Below are 12,815 nucleotides of genomic sequence, written 5' to 3'. Positions count from 1 at the left end.
GTGTCACTATTTCACTTGTATTTATTTTCTATTTGTCTAGACGGAGGCCCCTATCCACTTGAACTACAGTTTATCCGTAGACCCCTACTACCTGAACTATATCCGTAGACCCCTACAGATATAGGCCCTTACATTTTCAAATATCTTTTTTTTTTTTTTATGTCTTCTGCTTTCATGCCAGGTGAGCATTCGGGACCTACTTTCCAACCAGGGTGTTATGGAAGTCTCTGGAAACCCTTCTGAAGCAGACAGCCAGTATGGCATCTCATCTTCCTCACTTGTTTGTCACAAACGGCACACTATTCCCTATATAGTGCACTACTTTTGAACAGAGGGCCCTGTTCAAAAGTAATGCACTATAAAGGGAACAGGGTGCCGTTTTGGACGTACCCCGTGGTCTACAACTGGGCCAAACACATCACAAGACTGTCATGTGGTCACTTTCCTTTCCTTAGAATCTCTAGGTTAGACGTCCATAATCTTAGATCTACCTGGGTGGCCTAGCTGAAAATAAGAGTTATGCCGAGAGATCCCGCCCAGCCTTTTAAAAACACTTCTATTTTGGCCCGGTGTCTGCATGCACGGACAAATGCATACGTAGGGCTTGTATGTATACATGTAGCTATAGCGATTAGTCGTTTGTAAGTACAGTGTGAATTGACTGTAAGGTGTCTGCATGGAGAAATGCATAGTGCTGTACTTATGGACCCTGGACCGTGTAGCCTATACAATTCTAGTAAGTACTAAACTGGATGTATCGATGGGAACTGACAAAAGCTGTCAATATCAATTTGGAATCTTTTGTCGGCCCAGAGTGTCTGCATGCATGGAGAAGTGCTAGTATGTTTATATGTATGTAGGCAGGAGACAGTTCTATAAGTATAATGTATGTATAGTAGTAGTAAAATGTAAACTGACAGAAGCTGTCAGTGTCTATTTGTGGTCCGTGTTAAATCCTTCGCCCTCTGACATTTTGTCCTTTTTTTAATGTTGTAAATTCAGTTCAGACTTGGCCCTTTTTGCTGTCGACCGCCACCGACGCTCGCCAAGGCTCGCATGCCTTCAAGGTGATGCAAATTGAGCCGAGAGGGCTGGGGTAAAATCGGACAAAATGATGTCACTGTTGTTGACCGGCCAGAGCCACAGAGACTTTAGGTTGGTAGACTTTAGAAAAGCAAGCAATAACTAAATGTACTGAATACTGCAGAGAAGCATATATATATAAATATAAATATAAATATAAATATAAATATAAATATAAATATAAATTAAGAACCACCAGTCAGGAGAATACAGGTAGCCTATGCTTAGATATGCAGAAAAATATATATAATTTCGACATGGAATTTGTATTTATTATGGATCCCCATTAGTTCCTGCCAAGGCAGCAGCTACTCTTCCTGGGGTCCAGCAAAATTAAGGCAGTTCATACCATTTAAAAAAACATTACAATACATTCACTACCACATATCTACAGTACAAAATCCATGTGTACGTGTGTGTATAGTGCGTATGTTATCGTGTGTGTGTGTGTATGTATGTGTCTCTGCCTATGTTTGTGTTGCTTCACAGTCCCCGCTGTTCCATAAGGTGTATTTGTATCTGTTTTTTAAATCTAATTTCACTACTTGCATCAGTTACTTGATGTGGAATAGAGTTCCATGTAGTCATGGCTCTATGTAGTACTGTGCGCCTCCCATAGTCAGTTCTGGACTTGGGGACTGTGAAGAGACCTCTGGTGGCATGTCTTGTGAGGTATGCATGGGTGTCCGAGCTGTGTGCCAGTAGTTCAAACAGACAGACGTGGGTGACCGAGCTGTGTGCCAGTAGTTCAGATAGCTCGGTGCATTCAACATGTCAATACCTCTCATAAATACAAGTAGTGATGAAGTCAATCTCTCCTCCACATTGAGCCAGTTGAGCCAGGAGAGATTGACATGCACATTAGTAATATTAGCTCTCTGTGTACATCCAAGGGCCAGCCGTGCTGCCCTGTTCTGAGCCAATTGCAATTTTCCTAAGTCCTTTTTTTGTGGCACCTGACCACATGACTCAACAGTAACAGACTGGACAGTAGTCCAGTTGTGGTAAAACTAGGGCCTGTAGGACCTGCCTTGTTGATAGCGCTGTTAAGAAGGTAGAGCAGCGCTTTATTATGAACAGACCTCTCCCCATCTTAGCTACTGTTGTATCAATATGTTTTGACCATGACCGTTTACAATCCAGGGTTACTCCCAAGCAGTTTAGTCACCTCAACTTGCTCAATTTCCACATTTATTTATTACAAGATTTAGTTGAGGTTTAGTGAATGATTTGTCCCAAATACAATGCTTTTTGTTTTAGAAATATTTAGGACTAACTTATTCCTTGCCACCCACTCTGAAACTAACTGCAACTCTTTGTTAAGTGTTGCAGTCATTTCAGTCCCTGTAGAAGCTGACATGTGTTAAGCATAATGGTTATGGCTCAAGGGCACATCGACAGATTTTTCACCTCGTCGGCTCGGGGATTCAAACCATTGACCTTTTGGTTACTGGCCCAACGCTCTTAACCGCTAGGCTACCTAAGAACTAGAGACTGCCTCCAAGATGGCCGCCCTTTTGTTTTCAACTTAATCTACTCACGTTCGAGTACGGCATTTCGTAGTTGCTGCCATCTTTCTTACTGGGATTACGCCACCTGCGCACTGGACAGACAGCAGTATCGCTGGCAGATACCCATAAACTTCCAGTCATTGTGCAAAACGCTAGTGAGCAATTGAGCTAGCACTAGTTAGCAACTTCCTTCAAGCATTTGAGCTAGCACTAGTTAGCAACTTCCTTCAAGCAATTGAGCTAGCACTAGTTAGCAACTTCCTTCAAGCAATTGAGCTAGCACTAGTTAGCAACTTCCTTCAAGCAATTGAGCTAGCACTAGTTAGAAACTTCCTTCAAGCAATTGAGCTAGCACTAGTTAGCAACTTCCTTCATACTGGACGCAGAGACATAAAAATGGTATCCACAAGTTAATCTGACTCTGGGGAAGTAGATAAAGGACCTCATTGCACAAAATCCCAAAGTATCCCTTTTAACCTTTGTACCCTTTTTTTTTATGTCTCAACTCCCAAAATGTAGAACAGATCAGACCCTACCTACTAAGACGGGAGTATCAATGAACACGATTGTGGAAAAATGTATGCGCAGTTTTGTCGCGCGCGGCATTGCGGTACCACATTCTGCTAGCAGCATTTTAGCCACGGACTGTTCTGTGCTAGCTGTCTAGTCTTTGTTTTATAGATGTGCAATGAGCATAAAAATATGCATTTTGTATAAGGAATTGGCAACTCGTTCTCATTCTGAGAAATAGGCATCTTCTTTTTCCAGGTAGGCCACTTGATTTCAACATCTGTTGCGAGGTAGAATACACAAGGTGCAATTTTGAAATTTGCTTGTGCATCAACAGTTGTTCTCTTGTTATATGTCAGTCAATGATAGTCACTCATTTAGCCCATGTCAGCTAGCAGTTTTTAGGTTGGTAAGTTGGTCTAGCAGCCAGCTACCCACCCACCACCAACCCACAGTGTACCCACCACCCCACCCACAGTGTACCCACCACCCCACCCACAGTGTACCCACCACCCCACCCACAGTGTACACACCACCACCCACCCACCTAATGTAGTTCCATTAACATTAGAGGTTTAGGCCTACTTTTTCTATATATTAGCTCACAAAAACAAGTGCATCATAACTAACTATTTGCTGCTCTTTGTAATCCATTGTCTTTGTCTGGATTTGAATGGTCTGTCAGCCTGTAGGAAAACCTGGCTAAATCCTGGTCTTGTTCTGTTAGACGCAGCACTTTGTCTTCCTCTCACTACTATGGGCCAGTTGTCGCCCTCTCACTACTATGGGCCAGTTGTCACCCTCTCACTACTATGGGCCAGTTGTCACCCTTTCACTACTATGGGCCAGTTGTCGCCCTCTCACTACTATGGGCCAGTTGTCACCCTTTCACTACTATGGGCCAGTTGTCATCCTTTCACTACTATGGGCCAGTTGTCACCCTCTCACTACTATGGGCCAATTGTCACCCTCTCACTACTATGGGCCAGTTGTCATCCTTTCACTACTATGGGCCAGTTGTCGCCCTCTCACTACTATGGGCCAGTTGTCATCCTCTCACTACTATGGGCCAGTTGTCATCCTCTCACTACTATGGGCCAGTTGTCACCCTCTCACTACTATGGGCCAGTTGTCACCCTCTCACTACTATGGGCCAGTTGTCACCCTCTCACTACTATGGGCCAGTTGTCACCCTCTCACTACTATGGGCCAGTTGTCATCCTCTCACTACTATGGGCCAGTTGTCGCCCTCTCACTACTATGGGCCAGTTGTCACCCTCTCACTACTATGGGCCAGTTGTCATCCTCTCACTACTGTGGGCCAGTTGTCACCCTCTCACTACTATGGGCAGTTGTCGCCCTCTCACTACTATGGGCCAGTTGTCACCCTCTCACTACTATGGGCCAGTTGTCATCCTTTCACTACTATGGGCCAGTTGTCATCCTCTCACTACTATGGGCCAGTTGTCATCCTCTCACTACTATGGGCCAGTTGTCACCCTCTCACTACTATGGGCCAGTTGTCATCCTTTCACTACTATGGGCAGTTGTCGCCCTCTCACTACTATGGGCCAGTTGTTGCCCTCTCACTACTATGGGCCAGTTGTCGCCCTCTCACTACTATGGGCCAGTTGTCATCCTCTCACTACTATGGGCCAGTTGTCGTCCTCTCACTACTATGGGCCAGTTGTCACCCTCTCACTACTATGGGCCAGTTGTCGTCCTCTCACTACTATGGGCCAGTTGTCACCCTCTCACTACTATGGGCCAGTTGTCACCCTTTCACTACTATGGGCCAGTTGTCGTCCTCTCACTACTATGGGCCAGTTGTCATCCTCTCACTACTATGGGCCAGTTGTCGCCCTCTCACTACTATGGGCCAGTTGTCGTCCTCTCACTACTATGGGCCAGTTGTCGTCCTCTCACTACTATGGGCCAGTTGTCGCCCTCTCACTACTATGGGCCAGTTGTCACCCTCTCACTACTATGGGCCAGTTGTCACCCTCTCACTACTATGGGCCAGTTGTCATCCTTTCACTACTATGGGCCAGTTGTCATCCTCTCACTACTATGGGCCAGTTGTCACCCTCTCACTACTATGGGCCAGTTGTCACCCTCTCACTACTATGGGCCAGTTGTCGTCCTCTCACTACTATGGGCCAGTTGTCATCCTCTCACTACTATGGGCCAGTTGTCGTCCTCTCACTACTATGGGCCAGTTTTCCCAGATTACTCCTCCTCGCCTACTCCTGTACCAAATCAAATTTCATTTGTCACATGCTTTGTAAACACAGGTGTAGACTAACGGTGAAATGCTTAGTTATGGTTTCTTCCCAACAATGCAGAGAGAAAGAAAATAGAGAAATAACAGAAAGATAAAACTCATAATAATAATAAGCAGTAGCAGCAGCGTATGTGATGAGTCCAAAAAAAGTTATTGCAAAAAGGGTCAATGCAGATATTCCGGGTAGCTATTCACTAACTAAACTCAGCAAAAAAAGAAACGTCCTCTCACTGTCTACTGTATTTATTTCCAGCAAACTTAACATGTGTAAATATTTGTATGAACATAACAAGATTCAACAACTGAGACATAAACTGAACAAGTCCCACAGACATGTGACTAACAGAAATGGAATAATGTGTCCCTGAACAAAGGGGGGTTCAAAATCAAAAGTAACAGTCAGTATCTGGTGTGGCCACCAGCTGCATTAAGTACTGCAATGCATCTCCTCCTCGTGGACTGCACCAGATTTGCCAGTTCTTGCTGTGAGATGTTACCCCACTCTTCCACCAAGGCACCTGCAAGTTCCTGGACATTTCTGGGGGGGAATGGCCCTAGCCCTCACCCTCCAACCCAACAGGTCCAGACGTGCTCAATGGGATTGAGATCCAGGCTCTTCGCTGGCCATGGCAGAATACTGACATTCCTGTCTTGCAGGAAATCACGCACAGAAGGAGCAGTATGGCTGGTGGCATTGTCATGCTGGAGGGTCATGTCAGGATAAGCCTGCAGGAAGGGTACCACATGAGGGAGGAGGATGTCTTCCCTGTAACGCACAGCGTTGAGATTGCCTGCAATGACAACAAGCTCAGTCCGATGATGCTGTGACACACCGCCCCAGACCATGACAGACCCTCCACCTCCAAATCGATCCCACTCCAGAGTACAGGCCTCGGTGTAACGTTCATTCCTTCGAAATAAACGCGAATCCGACCATCACCCCTGGTGAGACAAAACCGCGACTCGTCAGTAAAGAGCACTTTTTGCCAGTCCTGTCTGGTCCAGCGATGGTGGGTTTGTGCCCATAGGCGACGTTGTTACAAGCCCTCAGTCCAGCCTCTCTCAGCCTATTGCGGACAGTCTGAGCACTGTTGGAGGGATTGTGCGTTCCTGGTGTAACTCGGGCAGTTGTTGTTGCCATCCTGTACCTGTCCCGCAGGTGTGATGTTCGGATGTACCGATCCTGTGCAGGTGTTGTTGCACGTGGTCTGCCACTGCGAGGACGTCTCACAGGTCTTAGGCGTCTCACAGTACAGACATTAAAATGTAGTGCCCTGGCCACATCTGCAGTCCTCATGCCTCCTTGCAGCATGCCTAAGGCACGTTCACGCAGATGAGCAGGGACCCTGGGCATCTTTCTTTTGGTGTTTTTCAGTAGAAAGGCTTCTTTAGTGTCCTAAGTTTTCATAACTGTGACCTTAATTTGCATACCATCTGTAAGCTGTTAGTGTCTTAACGACCGTTCCACAGGTGCATGTTCATTAATTGTTTATGGTTCATTGAACAAGCATGGGGAAACAGTGTTTAAACCCTTTACAATGAAGATCTGTGAAGTTATTTGGATTTTTACGAATTATCTTTGAAAGACAGGGTCCTGAAAAGGGGACATTTCTTTTTTTGCTGAGTTTATTTAGCAGTCTGATGGCTTGGGGGTAGAAGCTGTTCAGGTTCCTGTTGGTTCCAGACTTAGTGCACTTTTACCGCTTGCCGTGTGGTAGCAGAGAGAACAGTCTGACTTGGGTGGCTGGAGTCTTTGAGAATTATTGGGGTCTTCCTCTGACACCGACAGGTATAGAGGTCCTGGATGGCAGGGAGCTCGGCCCCAGTGATGTACTGGGCCGTACGCACTACCTTCTGTAGCACCTTGCGAATGAATGCCAAGGAGTTGTCATACCAAGCGGTGATGCAGCCAGTCAAGATGCTCTCAATGGTGCAGCTGTTGAACGTTTTGAGGATCTGAGGGCCGATGCCAAATCTTTTCAACCTCCTGAGGGAGAAGAGGCGTTGTTGTGTGCTCTTCACAACTGTGTTGGTGTGGACCATGACACATCCTTAGTGATGTGGACACCGAGGAACTTGAAGCTCTCGACCCGCTCCTCTACAGCCCTGTCGATGTGGATGGGGGCGTGCTCTCCCCTCCGTTTCCTGTAGTCCACGATCATCTCCTTTCGTTTTACTAAAAAGCATGCTTAATAGAGAAGGTCTTTACTAGTCCAGGATTAATGTGTCTGGAAAACAGACCCCATGTCGTTTAACAATTGATTAGCCTTTATTTGGAGAGCTTCTATTGTTGTGGAATGTTCAGTGTCAGAGTGAGAATAATAATGGAGAAGACGTCACCTGTCTGTCAGATTAATAATCCAGTAGGCCAGTGAGTCAGGTGAGCTATCTGTTTGTTCTGTTACGTGGATAAGGAGGCTGATTGGCTCTCTGCAGATTAACCTACAGATCCATACATTCATTTTCCACTGGAAGACTTCAGTGCCTCTCTTAGCTTGGCCTACACTGAGACTGAGACACTGCAGACTCCTATGGCGTAACGTTGTTGTTTATCATGTTGATGTGATCCGACCCTGAAATGTAAAACACTTTTCCTGCGACTAAAGATCTGAAAATAAGTATATCTGGAATGCAACCACCCCCTACTTACAGAGGCTAGCTAGGCCTAGACCTACACTGTGACATACAGAATAATATGGGGCCAGTAACCGAAAGGTCGCTGGTTTGAATCCCGGAGCCGACAAGCTATGGGCCCTGGTCAAAGTAGTGCACTAAATATTTAGTGAACCAGTTGGGATGCTGTCTGTGTGTCTGAGCCCTGGGATGGGAAAAACTTGGATTGCTGTTCTGCTTACGGCAAGTTCACTAACTCAATTAACGCTCTCTCTCCATCGATCTCACTCTCTCTTGCTCTTTCTCTGTGCCTCTCGCTCTACCTTAATCTCTCTCTCCCTCTCTCTCTCTCCCTCTCGCTCTCCCTCTCTCTCTCTCCCCTCTTTGCCACGGTGAGTGATAGTGGCTTTGCGAATGTATTAACCCCCTTGGCATTTTTTTAATTTTGTTGCCTTACAACCTGGAATTAAAATTGATTTTTTAGGGGGTTTGTATAATTTGATTTACACAACATGCCTACTACTTTGAAGATGTACAATATTTTTTTGTGTGAAACAAACAAGAAATAACACAAAAAAACAGAACTTGAGCGTGCATAACTATTCACCCCCCCAAAGTCAATACTTTGTAGAGCCACCTTTTGCAGCAATTACAGCTGCAAGTCTATTGGGGTATGTCTCTATAAGCTTGGCACATCTAGCTACTTGGATTTTTGCCCATTCTTCAAGGCAAAACTGCTCCAGCTCTTTCAAGTTGGATGGGTACCGCTGGTGTACAGCAATCTTTAAGTCATACCACAGATTCTCAATTGTATTGAGGTCTGGCCTTTGACTAGGCCATTCCAAGACATTTAAATGTTTCCCCTTAAACCACTCGAGTGTTGCTTTAGCAGTATGCTTAGGGTCATTGTCTTGCTGGAAGGTGAACCTCCATCCCAGTCTCAAATCTCTGGAAGACTGAAACAGGTTTCCCTCAAGAATTTCCCTGTATTTAGCACCATCCATCATTCCTTTAATTCTGACCAGATTCCCAGTCCCTGCCGATGGAAAAACATCCCCACAGCATGATGCTGCCACCACCATGCTTCACTGTGGGGATGGTGTTCTCAGGGTGATGAGAGGTGTTGGGTTTGCACCAGACATAGCGTTTTCCTTGATGGCCAAAAAGCTCAATTTTAGTCTCATCTCACCAGAGTACCTTCTTCCATATGTTTGGGGAGTCTCCCACATGCCCTTTGGCGAACACCAAACGTGTTTGCTTATTTTTTTCTTTAAGCAATGGCTTTTTTCTGGCCACTCTTCTGTAAAGCCCAGCTCTGCGGAGTGTACGGCTTAAAGTGGTCCTATGGACAGATACTCCAAACTCCGCTGTGGAGCTTTGCAGCTCCTTCAGGGTTATCTTTGGTCTCTTTGTTGCCTCTGATTAATGCCCTCCTTGCCTGGTCCGTGAGTTTTGGTGGGCGGTCCTCTCTTGGCAGGTTTTTTGTGGTGCCATATTCTTTCAATTTTTTAATAATGGATTCAATGGTGCTCCGTGGGATGTTCAAAGTGTCGGATATTTTTTTATAACCCAACTTTGATCTGTACTTCTCCACAACTTTGTCCCTGACCTGTTTGGAGAGCTTCTTGGTCTTCATGGTGCCGCTTGCTTGGTGGTGCCCCTTGCTTAGTGGTGTTGCAGACTCTGGGGCCTTTCAGAACAGGTTTATATACACTTAGATCACGTGACAGATCATGTGACACTTAGATTGCACACAGGTGGAATTTATTTAACTAATTATGTGACTTCTGAAGGTAATTGGTTGCACCAGATCTTATTTAGGGGCTTTATAGCAAAGGGGGTGAATACATATGCACACACCACTTTTCCGTTATTTATTTTTTAGAATTTTTTTAAACAAGTTATTTTTTTCATTTCATTTCACCAATTTGGACAATTTTGTGTATGTCCATTACTTGAAATCCAAATAAATATCAATTTAAATTACAGGTTGTAATGCAACAAAATAGGAAAAATGCCAAGGGGGATGAATACTTTTGCAAGGCACTGTAAATGTTAACGACACGCACCTAATAAGGCCTGAATAAATAACATTTCTGACTGACGTTCTTCTCTTCCCCTCTGCCTTACTCTCTCTCTCTCCATCTTTCCTTCCCCACCCTGCCCCCCTCTCCCTCCCTCCCTCCTCCCATCTCTCAGGTGGTTTTGAAGGTGTGACGTCATCGCCCGGTGCTCTTCATCGAGGAGCCGGGATCTGATTGGTCCGTTTTGGTTTGCGGCCGGCGGGCTGGCTCCTCCTCCTCCCGGCGGCAGCGTGCGCTCCCAGCTGCCTCCCTGCACCCCCCGCTCGCCCAGCCTGCTCGCCCGAGCTCATGCCCCCCCCAGGCCCTCCAACGCCATGTGCCTCCCCCAGCACGGAGCGAGCCAGGCAGTGTTAGGCCTAGGGGGGCTGGGGTTTGGGACAGGCCTAGGGCTGGGGCAGGGCCAGGGGGGACGGCGGTGTGGAGGGGTGCCGCTAGAACCCTTCGTACACCAGGTGGGAGGGCACACCAGTATGATGCGCTATGATGACCACACGGTGTGCAAACCCCTCATCAGCCGGGAGCAACGCTTCTACGAGTCGCTGCCCCCTGAGATGAAGGAGTTTACACCAGAGTACAAAGGTAAGAGGAGGAATTATCTCTCTCTCTCTCACTCTCACTCACACACACACACACACACACACACACACACACACACGTCAGAACCACTCACTGTCACTGTGTAACAGAAAACCCTCTGTTTAGCTAGTCACCACACTGCCAAAGGTGAGACACCTCATTAGTAGGAGCACTGGCTTGTAGTGTAATGTTGCCGGACATGCTCTGTTTGACAAACACACATCAATCATCCATCCATTCATCCATCTATTCATCCGTCCATCCATTCATTAATTCTGACCCAGTACAAAGGTGGGAGGAATGTTCCAATGTCAAATGAATTTCCCACTGTTTGGATGATAAAAGTAACTTTGACTTGAGAGAGAACAGGAGCACTCCCACGTGGTGCCATGGGAAAACACTGTCGGTGTGTGACGAACAACAGAGACGCCACTATGCAACAGTTCAGGGAGTGCTCACATCTTGTGCCACGGAAAACGGCCAAAGTCCCACACTGATGAAGGTACGACAGCCACAGGGAGCTCTCATAGGCTGGTACGACAGTCACAGGGAGCTCTCATAGGCTGGTACGACAGCCACAGGGAGCTCTCATAGGCTGGTACGACAGCCACAGGGAGCTCTCATAGGCTGGTACGACAGTCACAGGGAGCTCTCATAGGCTATGGTCATTTGTGTTACGTGAAATGGCGTCACTCCTACCGTCCCTCCAAAACCCTCAAGGCAGGCGGAAACGTTACTGACATAAGACAACGAGGTCTGATTCTCCACGAACATTGTCCCTGAGTGAGTTTTTACATTTTAGTCATTTATCAGACGCTCTTATCCAGAGCGACTTACAGTTAGTGAATGCATACATTTTCATACCGTGTTCTCTTGGAAGCGTCACACCCACTCAGAGGCTTTCCCCTTGCAGCCTACAGAGAGAGAGACCCTGTGGACCTTGACGCACGCTGTCACTAAGTCTCTTAGGGGGAAAAAAACTCTGTTAAGTCACACCATGCCAAAGGTGCGACCGACCAGGAGCTCTCATAGGCTATGATCTGATTCTCCTGTGTGGTGTTTTCTTGGCAGGTCTGACAGTACACCGAGTGTTCTCTCTCTCTCTCTCTCTGTGGGAGAGAGACAGGATGTGAGGATGTTGTAACTGTAACCTTAAACAGACATTACCATTAGACAGTGTGTCTATGTATCAGAGAGAGGACAGAGCTAATGAAACTAGAACAAAACAGGACCATGGTTTTTTTGGGGGGGGGGGTATTCACGAAATGAATCCATAGAATGGTCCGTTTGGAGCGAGGATTGTTGTCATGTATTCGACATTTGTATGTCAAAGCATAGTTGATAAATAATTGATCAAAGTTTGCATATCTGACATTTTGGCCTTACCCAGGCCTCCTGTTTCGTCAGGAGAAGCTACAAAGCAGATATTTGTGTCATAAAACTTGGCCTTTTCAGGACCCTGTCTTTCAAAGATAATTCGTAGAAATTCAAATAACTTCACAGATCTTCATTGTAAAGGGTTTAAACACTGTTTCCCCATGCTTGTTCAATGAACCATAAACAATTAATGAACATGCACCTGTGGAATGGTCGTTAAGACACTAACAGCTTACAGACGGTATGCAAATTAAGGTCACAGTTATGAAAACTTAGGACACTAAAGAGGCCTTTCTACTGACTCTGAAAAACGTGCCTTAGGCATGCTGCAAGGAGGCATGAGGACTGCAGATGTGGCCAGGGCAATAAATTGCAATGTCCGTACTGTGAGACGCCTAAGACTGCGCTACAGGGAGACAGGACGGACAGCTGATCGTCCTCGCAGTGGCAGACCACGTGTAACAACACCTGCACAGGATCGGTACATCCGAACATCACACCTGCGGGACAGGTACAGGATGGCAACAACAACTGCCCGAGTTACACCAGGAACGCACAATCCCTTCATCAGTGCTCAGACTATCCGCAATAGGCTGAGAGAGGCTGGACTGAGGGCTTGTTGTAAAGCATGTCCTCACCAGACATCACCAGCAACAATGTCGCCTATGGGTACAAACCCACCGTTGCTGGACTAGACAGGACTGGCGATCTCAACACTGTGCGTTACAGGGAAGACATCCTCCTCCTCATGTGGTACCCTTCCTGCAGGCTCATCCT

At 46.4% G+C, this 12,815-nt stretch overlaps 1 protein-coding gene across 1 annotated transcript in view; it reads left to right on the top strand.

Annotated features, from left to right (window-relative positions):
* The window catches only part of LOC311134184 (uncharacterized protein), a 96,195-nt gene that overhangs the window by 50,825 nt on the left and 32,555 nt on the right, over nucleotides 1-12,815 (top strand). The window contains exon 2 of the mRNA XM_084167797.1: nucleotides 10,201-10,664. Coding sequence (XP_084023923.1) covers nucleotides 10,400-10,664 — 265 coding nt within the window. The 5' untranslated portion in view covers nucleotides 10,201-10,399. The remainder of the gene's footprint in view (nucleotides 1-10,200; nucleotides 10,665-12,815) is intronic.

This window comes from Coregonus lavaretus (genome assembly GCF_964263955.1).
Source record: "Coregonus lavaretus genome assembly, chromosome: 8".
Taxonomy (NCBI): domain Eukaryota; kingdom Metazoa; phylum Chordata; class Actinopteri; order Salmoniformes; family Salmonidae; genus Coregonus; species Coregonus lavaretus.
Note: the sequence above shows the minus strand (reverse complement) of the source record. Positions and strands in the feature narration are given on the sequence as shown.